This window comes from Bactrocera latifrons, unplaced genomic scaffold, assembly GCF_001853355.1.
Source record: "Bactrocera latifrons isolate USDA-ARS-PBARC rearing strain unplaced genomic scaffold, ASM185335v1 scaffold_86, whole genome shotgun sequence".
Lineage (NCBI taxonomy): Eukaryota > Metazoa > Arthropoda > Insecta > Diptera > Tephritidae > Bactrocera > Bactrocera latifrons.
The window spans coordinates 997,846-1,011,048 of record NW_017537556.1 but is presented as its reverse complement, the minus strand read 5'-3'; the positions used below and the strand labels follow the sequence as shown (position 1 = coordinate 1,011,048).

The 13,203-nt window shown below is 33.4% G+C and overlaps 1 protein-coding gene across 7 annotated transcripts in view; it reads left to right on the top strand.

Moving 5' to 3' along the window:
• Positions 1–13,203, top strand: part of LOC108977262 (homeotic protein ocelliless) — a 166,930-nt gene that overhangs the window by 126,773 nt on the left and 26,954 nt on the right. For 6 of the 7 annotated variants that reach the window (XM_018946872.1, XM_018946870.1, XM_018946873.1 and 3 more), the window contains one exon: positions 12,798–13,036. In XM_018946872.1, coding sequence (XP_018802417.1) covers positions 12,856–13,036 — 181 coding nt within the window. In that variant the 5' untranslated portion in view covers positions 12,798–12,855. The remainder of the gene's footprint in view (positions 1–12,797; positions 13,037–13,203) is intronic. The other variant, XM_018946876.1, reaches the window with a different exon arrangement.

The window sequence follows — 13,203 nt, the reverse complement described above, 5'->3', positions numbered from 1 at the left end:
TTTTTTTTTTTTAATTTCATAATTATTTACAAGAGAGTTTTTACTTAAATTCACATTTAAGTCTACAAAAAAATCGTATACTTACATTAATTCTATATTCAAAATGTTCACTTCTAAAACTTTACTATTTACGTATACACATATAAATAAGTAGCTATGCACGTATTTGTTATACTACACTCACAAGCAGTAAGGTACCACTGAACTTTCTCAGCTACAAATCAATCAATCAGTGCACAAACATATTGAACTGCAGCTCCTCAACAGCACTGCGGCACTCACATACAACCACACTTTTGTACAAGAACAACAAACAGGCAAGCGTTAGGGCAAGTAGAATTCCAGCGGCAACCAGTTTATTGGCTGTCAAAACCGCTACAATCAGCCACCCACGCAACTAGCAAAGATCACAGATTTATTGAATGGAAATTTAACAACAACAACAACACACACATATGCCAGAAATAATGTAAAGAAAACATTCATTCATCGCTTAGATAGGGCATATCCGGTACCACAAGCACACTATTTTTTCGTTGTTTTTTTTTTTCAGAAAAAAGCAAACAAATTTGATAAAAACGCTTGTTATTCAAAAAGCTGGCAATCTGAAAATAAGACGAAAAAAATCGCATTATCTTGGGCTGGGCTTGAAAATGAAATTAAATTTGAATCAATGATTTCGAGCGCGCGCTAAGCGCATAAACACTCACATACGGGTAAGTGCCAACAATAACAACAATGCGCGCTGCCACAGAATAATAAGTGAATTTTAAAATCATAAGTCAATCAAGTGATTGAAGGCTTGAAGTGAAGCTCGAGATTTTTTCAGCATTGTGCGGCGGTGTTGTCGGTGTGTACGTGTGTGTGTGTGTGAGTGCTTATGGCCTGTAGTCACTTATTTGGTGTTTTTTCTAGTTTTCTTTATCAACCAAATGGCTAGACTCGCGACGCGTCGCAACTTTAATTGAATTGATAATTAAAATTATGATTTTTACTTAATATTTATTGTGGCATTGTGGTTAATAGCAGCACACCTTCACGCATTATCCACAATTGTTGTTGTTTGCTATAATATTTTTTAATTTTTTTGATTTTTTCTTCGCTCATAATTCTTTTGGCTCACAGCATTGCTAACACAGGCTTGTTGACAGTTTTTAGAGTTCGAATTCAATTTATTTATTTTTTTCCCCTCCCAAATTATACAATTTCATTGCTTTTGCTCGATTTTTTGTTTGCCAAAGTCTTTCAAATAGAAATGATCATTCAAGTGTAAAACGCAACTATCAAGATCGTGCAGCAAAAGACACCAAACAGACACACAAACAAATAAAAAAAATTGCCGTAATATACAATATAGTGTTCTGCAGCACACCACCAACAACAATAACAAGTAAAACTTACTTGAATATGAATGGAAATGACGCAACGCTTACTTCTCGAGACTCAACTCAGTCGGTTGTTGTCTTTTAGCTGCGCGCATATATACAGATATGGCAGCACTGATATGAGTAATATATATGAGTAACACGATGTTGTCTTGCCTTGTGCTGGTGCACACCCGCCGCAATGTGGAGCCTGTGCTCGAGTCAGCGCCTGCGCGGCGTCCGCCAGTCCGCGGCAGGCAGGTTATATGCTCTCTAGCCTTCAAAGCTGATGTCTTGGCGATATATATTTCTACCTTAATTATTTTCTAGCATTTTAGTTGTTGTTACTGTTGTTTCAGTGACTATTTTTGTTTGCTTGGTAAATTGTCAAGCAGCGCTTGGCGCGCACAAAACATTGACAAAAAACTGTTGGCGTCACTGTGCTGTAATTTTTCTGTTTGTTTGTTTTCGCTTGCTTTGCTTTTCGMAAAAAAAAAATAAAAAGAAAAAGATTAAAAAAAAAAAATTACCAAATAGAAAAATAATTGAATAAAAAAATTTTATTGAAAATTACTAAATAAAAAACTACACGAAAACATTTAGCTTGAAAAAATTTCATAAAAAAAAAATCATTAAAAAATTAGCATAATCATGTTTATGAGTGCTGGCGCATATAATAGCACGAAATTAATAACGTGAAATATCAACAGGAAATCAAAAATAGAACTTATTTGTATTACTTCTTTAATTTTTTTCTATTTTTCATTTTCTCTATTTTTAATTTTTTTTTTTCTCAATTTTTTTAATAATTTTTTGTTTTTCTAAATTTGTTAATATTTATTGAAAGATTTGTATACGCTTTTATCTAGTCTGCGCTTTTTATGGACGCGAAATTTATCATACGTGTACGTGAAGTGAGCGCCTAGTGTTGGCATTGTTGATTGGCGTTGAAGTCACTTGCCTAGCTGGCGGTGTAAGCGAAAAAAGTTAAAAAAAAGAAATTAAAAAAATAAAAATTAAAGAAATACGCAACCTTTACTTTCAGTAGGCGTTTAAGAAATTTGATTTGGCAGAAAATAATTGCTAGATTACAACTAGATTACTCTTGAATCAAAACAACCTACTTATAGCTACGCTGTGGTTATGTGAGAACAATAAAGGAGTTTCTGGACTTTTTATAGATTCAAATCTAGCAACTCAATTTTATACATATTTTTCCAGCTTAAAAACTGTCAACTCATTTATACACATATTTATATGTATATATTTTTCATTGAAAAAATTGCTGTGTAAAATAAATTTTTATATCCAATTAAAGCCAAGTCTTTGTTACATTTGAGATTAAGTTTTCTATATGTGTTGCCATTTTGACAATTTTATGCATATGTATATATTTTTTAATATTAAATATTTTCGTATAAATTTTTTGTTTTTGAAGAAAAATAGTATTTTTTTTTAATCTCCGAACTATTTTCTGGGCTTATAAGGTATTTTTAAAGATTTAAAGAAAGGTAATAACCTTAACCCAAAGATCTTAATCCTTTAATGAAATCCTTAAAAATACTTTATAAGCTCAAGAAAATAGTAGTAGGAGCTCTAAACTATTCATTTTCAGCTTCTGCTGTCACATGTAACTAATATATAATCAACATATAACCAATATATAACCACTTTATTACGATTTTATAACCAAAACTCAAATTTTGTTTCATTATGTGTGGTTTCTTGCATATAGTGTTTCTTTCGCCTGTACTAAAGCTTAGGATGGTCTAAGATTTTCAGAAAAATGCTTTAAAAACGTTGTTGATTGGCATAGAGTGGCAAAACATTGCTGCCTTGACCAATATTCTGTATTGTTAGTAGTCAATCACAAAACATAATCAATAAAAGCTTATTTTCCGAGTTGGTTGACGACTCGGAGTTCAACACACGTCTCACTTTAAATTTTTTACTGAAGCTTTTTTAAATATTTTGTTTTTTGTTCAAATGTTCAAACATTCAAAAAATGTACGTACGTTATTAGGAATACTTAAGTTTATTACTAACTTGATTTTCATATTATTTTAGTTAGTAGGCGTCTCTAGCAACGCCGTCGCTCGTAAAGAGAAGAATATTGACCCAGTAGCGCTAACTTTGTACCAAAATATTATTACAAAAACTTGTTTAATACACTTAAATAACTATTTTATAAAGCTTAGAAGTAAAAAAATTCGATACCTTTCCTTATTACCTTATTAATTTGTCAAAATTAGTTTGGTCTAAACGGACTTAAGGCCTTGAACTAATGAAAAATGAATTTTGTGTTAAAACTTCTTTAAAAAACTTTTTATTTTTATTTAAATATCTATGTACATGTTTTATTGTGCTTGAAAGGGAAAAATTCGCTTTCAGACTCTCAGAATAAGCTGTCAAAATTAGTTTGGTCTAAACTGTAGCTCAGTACCCTTAAACTAATTGAATTTCATAAACAATTTTAAAAATCATAATTATACCCTGAACAGGGTATATTAAGTTTGTCACGAAGTTTTTAACACCCAGCAGGAAGGGTCGGAGACCCTATAAAGTATGTATATATAAATGATCAGAATGTCGAGCTGACTCGATTTAGCCATGTCCGTCTGTCTGTATATATACGAACTAGTCCCTCAGTTGTTAAGATATCGTTTTGAAATTTTGCAAACGTCATTTTCTCTTCAAGAAGCTGCTCATTTGTCGAAACTGCCGATATCGGACCACTACAACATATATTTGCCATACAAACTGAACGATCGGAATCAAGTTCTTGTATGGAAAATTTGCACATTTCACAATCTATTTCCATAAAAGGTGGCACAGGTTATTTTCTAAAGCAGAAATATAATCTCCGAAGAAATTGTTCAAATCGGTTAACTATAGCATATAGTTGCCATACAAACTGAACGATCGGAATCAAGTTCTTGTATGGAAAACTTTCGCATTTGACGTGATATCTTCACGAAATTTGTTATAGATAATTTCCTGAGCCAGCAATGTAATCTCCGAAGAAATTGTTTAGATCGGTTAACTATAGCATATAGCTGCCATACAAACTGAACAATCGGAATTAAGTTCATGTATGGAAAACTTTCACATTTGACGTGGTATCTTCACGAAATTTGACATGGATTACTGCTTAAGGTAATAATATAATCTCCGAAAAAATCGGATTACTATAGCATATAGCTTCCATACAAACTGAACACATAATTACTAACAATGCACCTGTGAAGGGTATTTAGCTACGGTGCAACTGAAGTTAACGTTTTGTTTTTCTTATTTAATATATACTAATACGAGTATCTTCACTTGTCTTTCTATTAAGCTAAGCGCCAACTAGCCAAAAGTGAACCGTCATTTTTGGGCGTATCAGCGGCAATTATGGTGCTATAAGCCGGTTAAACCACATATTTATGCATTTTTTTCACATATATGCACATATACATATAAGTATGTTGTCGCAAAAGCAACGATTTATCAAATGGCTTTGGTGGAGCTTTTCAGAAGAAGTGGCGCATTCAATGCCAGTACCGTTTTTTAATGCGTTTTTAATTTATAAACTAGCGACTTATTCAAATGCTTTAGTGAGTGTCAATAAACAAACGAATACACTCGCATATGCATATATGAACGCTTTTGCCAAGTTGGCGGCGTGAAACGAACACATTTGACAGACAGCCGTTAGGCAGCGGCGTGGAAAAATTGCATTTGCATTTGCATATGTCAAAAAACTAATTAAAACCAAACAACTTGTTCGCACAGCCGAGCAGCGCAACGGAACCAACGGCAGCGGGAGCAGCAAGTATGGCGGCATATGGAGTACAGGCACTCGCGTATATTTATATGAGCAATTATTTGCATTTGCTTGTGTGTATGTGTGTGTTTATTAAGTAGTATGTAAGTAAGTAGCTACAGCCTGTTTTAATATATATTTCTAGGCCAACTCATCTACTGCGCAGGTGCACCTACATACATGCATATGTGTGCGTGTGACTGTGCATTTATTTTTTGCTTGATTTTCCTTGAATTTGCTGCATGCCTTGCGCCTTGTACAGTTAATAGTCTTAAACTTGTCAAAATCGTCAAAAAACGCAGTCACACCGCTACACACGCGAACACATGCATAAGCACACGTTGCTGCAAATAAATATTTTACGCATTTTCGGCTTGGCTCTTAATTAAACTTCACATTGCGTTGCCAACAGATTCATCACGCAGTTTCGGTTAAAAATGCCGTTGCACAAACGTTGCTTGCCACGCTTGCGCGGCTTCATCTACCACACTTTTTTCTCTTTTCATATAGTTTGTTGCACTTTTTTTGCACGTCAGTGTAGAAATTTGTGAAAAATCGCTTTATAAATAGAAACTGCCACGCAGACGCGCATTGCTGCCACATGCGGCATGCAATCGTCAGTGTCAGCGGGCGTTAGGCTGCTTCTTGCAATTGAAATGTTCAAATGCCAAAGCAACAACAACAACGCATAGTGCCTAGTAATGGCAAAAGCAAATGCGAATTCGAATTAAATGTCAGCACGCATTCGAACTGAAAAGGAAATGTGGAAATGCCAGCTAACAGGCGTTTAAAGCACATCTAAGCACTAACACACATACATACATACATATACATAGTATATAATTGCTCATATATATACATATGTATGTATGTAGGTAGTAAATACTCCGAACATTTCTAATTTCCAGCTCAGCTAATCGCACCGCAACTTGGTCAAGTTGCAATAATAATTTTCCCGTGGCCAATGCAACGTCAACAACTATTCAACAAATATGCGCTGCAAACACACTAAAGTGCATACGTTGCATGCCACATGGCCCGCAAAGTGCACGAAACAAACAAACTTAGCATAAATATGCAGTCACATGTACAAGTGTAAATATGTATGCAACTACCGGCAATCCATTCATATTGTAGTTGTTATTGCAGAGTGATATCCAGCGTCCGCTGTGATAACCCGCTGTTTTACTAAGTTTATTAAGCCGCATTACTTTTCCCCCAACTAACAGTGGGAGCAGCTCATTATGCACCACATAACAACAAAGCCAACAACGTAGCATCGCTGCGGCAGTGGCAATGTGGCGCTCGGTCGCCAACTCAATAAATGTTGAAAGCGGCGGTAGAATGCAACGCGTCCACGAAAGTTGAAAAATATTTGTGCATTAAACCAGTAGCCGTGCCGCTCGGTCAGACTCTAATATCTGCTTAAGTGCATACATTAATAAAACGGACGGACAGTTCGTTGCTTTGTATTTGTTGTGTGGGGGGGCAGCGCTGCGGCGTCAAAGCCCAACTTTCAGATATATGTGAGTGAAAGGTACGCGCTGTGCATCGTTCAGCGGTGCGAAGACATTATTAGCCTAAATATTTTTGGCAAGCTTGGAAGTTGGAAACATATCGCGCTGAAATTGACAATAGCAGCAATCAAAGTAAAATTAAAATAAAATTAAAGTAAATAAAAAAAGTGTAAAATTTCAAAAGAATCAGATGAAATATGAAAAATAATAATTTTTTTTTTCAAAAAATTTTACTGTATATTCTTAAAATTTGGAAACAATATATCATATCGTATATAACAATAACGTAACATGCCTTTTTATGAAAAAGGGAAAGTTTGAATTTTCTATGTAAAATGATATAGTAAATCGTAAGCAATAAGAAATCAATATCGAGTTTTTTGAAGGTACGTTGTTTTACATTTTAGCTAACGATATATACATATTTATTCTTGCCAATAATATAATGTATCTACTATTCTAAGATAAAAAGTTTGAATTAAATAAATTATAATTATAAAGTCTTTGAGAAGCAATAAATATAAAAAAACTGTAAAATGATGACACCATCTAACTAAAAACAACAACAATTTTTACGTATTCAAAACTTCTGTGGCTTTCTTATGGCGCATAATGGAAAGCTTTTCTGTTATTTCTAGCAATTTTTTTTAAATTGAATGCTAGCTGTGCTCTTAAGTTACATTTAAATTAATATGAACTTTTAAAACTAACGATAATTTAACTAATTAAAAAAAATTAAGAAAGTAATTTAAAAAACTAATTAAAAACTACAGAAAATTTTTTTTTATAAATAGAGATGCTACAAAAAATTTAAAAATAATATAAAAAAATTAATTAAAAAATTAATTTAAAAAAAATAGAGAAAAAAATAATTTTATTTTAATAAATGTTGCATAATTTTTCTTTTTAAATAATAATTTTTTATGCACTTTTTACATTTTTTTAGTTTCAATCAATTTCAGTGCACTTTGTTGGCCTTTTCCAATTTTCTCAAACCTTAAATATTAAATTATTAAACAAATAACGCTAGTTTTCTTCATTTTTCAAAAAAAAAAAAGCAAAAAAAATTAATTATAAAATTAACTAAAAAAATTACTGTTAAAAAACTATTTTTTTTTTTAATTTTTTTTTTATTTTTTTACTTTGAATATTTCTTAGTGCTCTTTGTTCGTTTCTTCCAACATTTTCTCATACCCTAAATAATACATTAACTAAATAACATTTATGTTTATTAATTAATTATTTTTGTTATATGCTTAGAAAAAAAAACTCAATCACTCAATCAATATAACAAACTTAGTTCATTTGCACAGCAACTTACATATTATTAATTAATTTTTATTGCTCTCTACATTTTAATGATGCTGCTCTAATGACAGCTACTGTGGCCAACAACAACAAATAATCCCCTGTGCTTAATGATGTCTAAAAACACAGCAAGCAAGCAGTATCTTCCCATATCGCTCCGTTAGCTTGCTTACTTGTCATTTGGGCTGACTCAACTGCTGGAACGCGCATATTTCCCAGGCGTGTTTGTTAGTATTTTTCTTCGACGCACACTCGAGAGCCACTCAAAACATTATCGCGCTTGACATCCTTAACCGGCGGCGACACAATGCTAGGAGCATTGCTCCAGATGGCACTTAAAGCACTGCGCTGACCATTAGTACACACACACACACACACACACAGTGCAAATATGTATGCAAGTCGAAGAGATCTCTGCTTGCTTGGAGCACCGTAAAGGCACTGATTGACTGTCGCGACTGCTCTTTTGCTCTGTTTATATTTCCTTGGGCATTTCTGTTGATGTTTACCTAAAACGCTTTGGCTACCGTAAATAAATACAAAATATTATTTTGACCGTAATTACTGGAAATGTGCGAGTAAATAAGCATGAGAGTGGGAGAATGCATGTTTGTGAGGCAAATGATTTGGTAAAAATGTGCGGATACTCTAGAGCCTATGGTGGAATAGTTGCCTTTGGCCCCCAAGTGGCGTGTGCAACTCAATGATGCCATATGATTTGGCGATTTATTGCATAGTTTGTGTGAAAAATTCATTTAAAAAAATGTATGTATGCTTTTAATCATTTGTTAGCAGCAGAAGTCATGCCTTGGCTGTTATTTTTTGTTGTAAAAAACATTTTTTTTTTCTAAAATTATTTTCCGTCCGCCACATAATACAATTACTGTGCCTGTCGCAAATAAAAGTGAGCATAAATGACATATGTATATGTATATGGATATATGTAGTACATACATACATATGCACGAATTTAACAACTCGTTGTGGTTCATTTGTCGAAGCCAACAACAATGGCCATCATGTGCAGTTGTGATTTTTCTCTACTTTTTTTTCGAAGCTCTGTCTCTTCATTTTTTACTTTGCAGTTTTTGATTGCTGCGCGCTGCCGGAAACTGAAAGTGAAAACTTAAACAAATACATATGTGTTTTTTGTGTTTTCAAATTATTTGTTGTTTTTGGCGTTTTTCGCTTACAACATAATGTAATGCGCATGCGTACGTGATAAAATTACACTAACACGATTTAGACGCAAACAAAAAGGCAAAAATAAAACTTACCGAGAGACATTTCTCTTTTTATTACAATTGTTTTTTTTTTTTGTACCCGACAAATGTAATGCGTACGCTGATTAGTTATATGTATGTTTGTATGTGTGTATGTATGTATGTATTTCATACTTTTGATTACTGTCATTGATGGTTGGGCTCCTCGCTCGCTTGGTTGCTTAGGCGCATGCGGCATATTCGTTAGCCCAAAAAGGTGTCAGTTGTCTTTTATCAAGTTATATACATATGTATATAAATACATACATATAACCATATGTGTGTACAATATATGTATAATTTTTTCGACAATTTTCAGAAAAGTCACGTACATCAACTATTGTGCACAAATGTTCACTTTTTCATATACCCATATTTAAGTATATGGTATGGCATATACTTATATGACACTAATGGTCTGTATCATTGTGGTTGAGAAAAAATAAATCGTGGTAATTTCTTGTTTTGACTTATGTAATGTGATATAGGGAAGTATACATATGACATACATATTTTTGCTCTCAATATACGATAGTGCATTATATATAATATATATACCACATATACATATGTACATATATGTATATACAAAAATTTACCAATTTTTATAGGTATGAATACCGCATTTCGAGAAAATCAAAGATTTTGTGTTTTTAAATCCTCATTTTTTTTATCCTCAAAATCCCATTTCTCCCTTTTCGCATTTATTTTTATTAAATTTCGTCACATCTCTCTTTTATAGGAGAAATTTTATGAAATCGGGACAAAATTTTGTTGGTTTCTGATACATGCATTGAAATTTTGAACTCTTTTTTTTCACTTCAAAACGCTGCTTCTTTGTCAAAGTCGCCGATATCGGATCTTATATGTTCATATGTAAAATTCTTGTATGGAAAACTTTTTTTTATTACATGTCTTCACCAAATTTAGCCTAGATTATTACTCAAGTCAACACTAAAATATCTGAAAAAATTTTCCAGTTCGGACTAATTTAACACTTAGCTGCCATACCTACTGGACGATCAATGTCAAGTTCTTCTATGGAGAATTTTTTTATTTGACGAGATATTCTGAAGAAATTTGGCATGGATGGAGGGAATAGTACAATATCCGAATTTTTTTTTTAGATTTAAAAAAATACATAAAAACTGGCCATTAAACCAAATAAATATTTTTTATACCATTTTCTGCTAAAAGAAAGGTACCTAGTATGAACGCCATTATAGTTTCACTGAAGCGGAAGTTAACGTTTTTATTTGATTTTTACATTTCGGACGGTTATTTACATATTTATTTTAACTAAAATAGCCAACTTAAGTTTTAATAAGCGTTTTTGTACATTTTTCATACGTATTATTTTTTCTTAAATTGATAAATTTTACTTATTTATTTAATTTTTTCATGAGATTTTTTATTTATTTGCTACATAACATATTTTTTCGTAATTTTCATTGTTATTACTTTTATATTTTTTCGCCTCTTCATTCCCCAACTTGTTACTTTAATTTTCTATTGCTTGTAAACCACTCAAACGACAGATTTTCATCAAATTTCTGGCTTTTCTTTCAACAAACAATGACATGTGTTTTCGCCGCCAGAGCATCTTCAAATTTTCATCAACATTTTGTCGCCTCATTTGCGGTGTGGTCTTTTTGATCTTGCGCTCATCATAATTTCTTGCTTTTGTTCGCATTCAAAAATCAACCAAATAGATTAGGCATTGCACTCGCACTAGACAAATAGCACATACAATAGGTATTAATATATACATACATACACATAAAGTGTACATACATACATATATGTATGAAGATACAATAATCGTCCTACATAATCTTGCGACCTGGATTAGTTTTCATGTCTGCTCGTACCTGTAAACTGCAATGTGCACAGCAGAAATATTGCACATGCAGCAAGCTACTTAAATACAAATTCGCATATTTTAAAATAGCCGTGGAATATAGACATACTTACATACATATATACATATTGACGCACCCAATGTCCTGGCATCCTTTGCCGTACACATTGTCTACAGCACGGCTTTGTGATTTTCCATTAACTTAAAATACGCTGCTCTGTGGCACACACACAATGGCCGGCTTAGGACGTTCGTGCAAATTACTTATGTCTTATGCTCGTGTACAAACAAATATCTATGATTATTGCAGTTACACACATGCAAACATGCATACAAATAGTATATGGGAAATTTTCTTTCTATCAGGTATGCAAAAACTTTTTTTATATAGAGGACAGCAAGCAATTGCACTTCACATATCCACACCTTCGTTTCGCATATGCGATCACTATTTGACACAAAATGTAGTCGCCTTCCATGTCCGTCCGTGCTTTCATCCTTTCGCCCATTGTTTCGCATGCCTGTCAGTTGGTTGATCCTTTGCTCTGATTTGGTCTACCGCATGCCTTGGTTTGAACATGTCTCGTAGCCTCAATAGGTACGCCTCTAGCAGCAGCTATGTAGCAGTATGTGCCAAAGCAACTCCCTACATATTCAATGTATTATATGCACATCGATATATATACATATATATAGTATATACATGTTTGTATGTTTGCGGGTGTGTTTTTCGCATTTCATATTTTCCCTACTTTTCCGATGAAATTTGCGCTTTGTTTTGTCAAATCGTTTTCACGTTTCATTGCATTCAAATGCATTGGTTGTACATACATACATATGTATGTATATATGTATGTTTGTACCTATGTATGTGTGTGTATGCGTACTCACACTGCAGTCGCAATTGCACTCGAACAACTTTCGTCACCCGAAATCAGTCAGGCATCAGCCTCATCACCATCACCATCTTCATCATCATTAACCATTATCAGCCGTGAACATTTGGCCATTAGAGGTAACCATATACTCGACCCCAAATTACATGCTCACGCGCACACGTAAATTAATAACACATCTGTCTCAAATTTAAATTTATGAATATCCATAAGCAACAACAACAACAATAGTGCATATACCAATTGCTTGCAATACAACGAAGCACACATTCGTAGGCACACATATGCATACATATGTACATACATTTAATAGTTAGTAAATAAAAACGTTCGTGGCGAGCGACCACCCCTCGTGTTGCTGCTGCTGTGCATATGGAATTCGTGCGCAAAATACTTAGCAATTATTCGCGCACGCAATTCCCGACGGGTGCCGCATTGTTCGGCGATTGTTGCAAATCGTCGTATGTTACTATTTGTCGGTGGCCAATGCCAAGCGCGCTAAATAGATTGGCTAGTGTATTTGTAATTAGTATGGCTGTTTAAAATTCTGAGTATTTTTTACTGCTTTGTTTATATATTTTATTTATATGTATATTTTGAGTTTTATATAACTAATTATTTGTGTTTTATTTCTTTCATTTTTAATTTTGATTTATTTTAATTATTTTTCATTTATTTAAATTTAGTTTTCTTTTATTTTACTTAATATTTAATTTTTTTCATATTACCCCACATTTTTATTAACGAAATATTTATCGTGCTCACTCTTCATTTACTTTAGATTCCCGACCGTTAACCGCACAGTTATCACAGTGGCGCTGCACTCCACGGAAGCCTTAATGGCTGCGGGTTTTCTGAAATCCGGCGATTTGGGCCATCATCCGCACAGCTATGGCGGCCCGCATCCACATCATTCGGTGCCGCACGGGCCGCTGCCACCAGGAATGCCGATGCCGTCGTTAGGACCCTTCGGATTACCTCACGGTTTAGAAGCTGTTGGGTTCTCCCAAGGTATGTGGGGTAAATATCGAACCGATTTTGGTAGAAAAACTTAGCTTGATTTACAAAAAAAAATAATAATAAGCGATTTGAAATGTGTAGTGGTGAGTAAAGTGTTCAGAAAATATTATTGAAAGGAAGCATTGAATATGGTTTAAAAAAAATATTAAAAAATAATTTAAAAATTA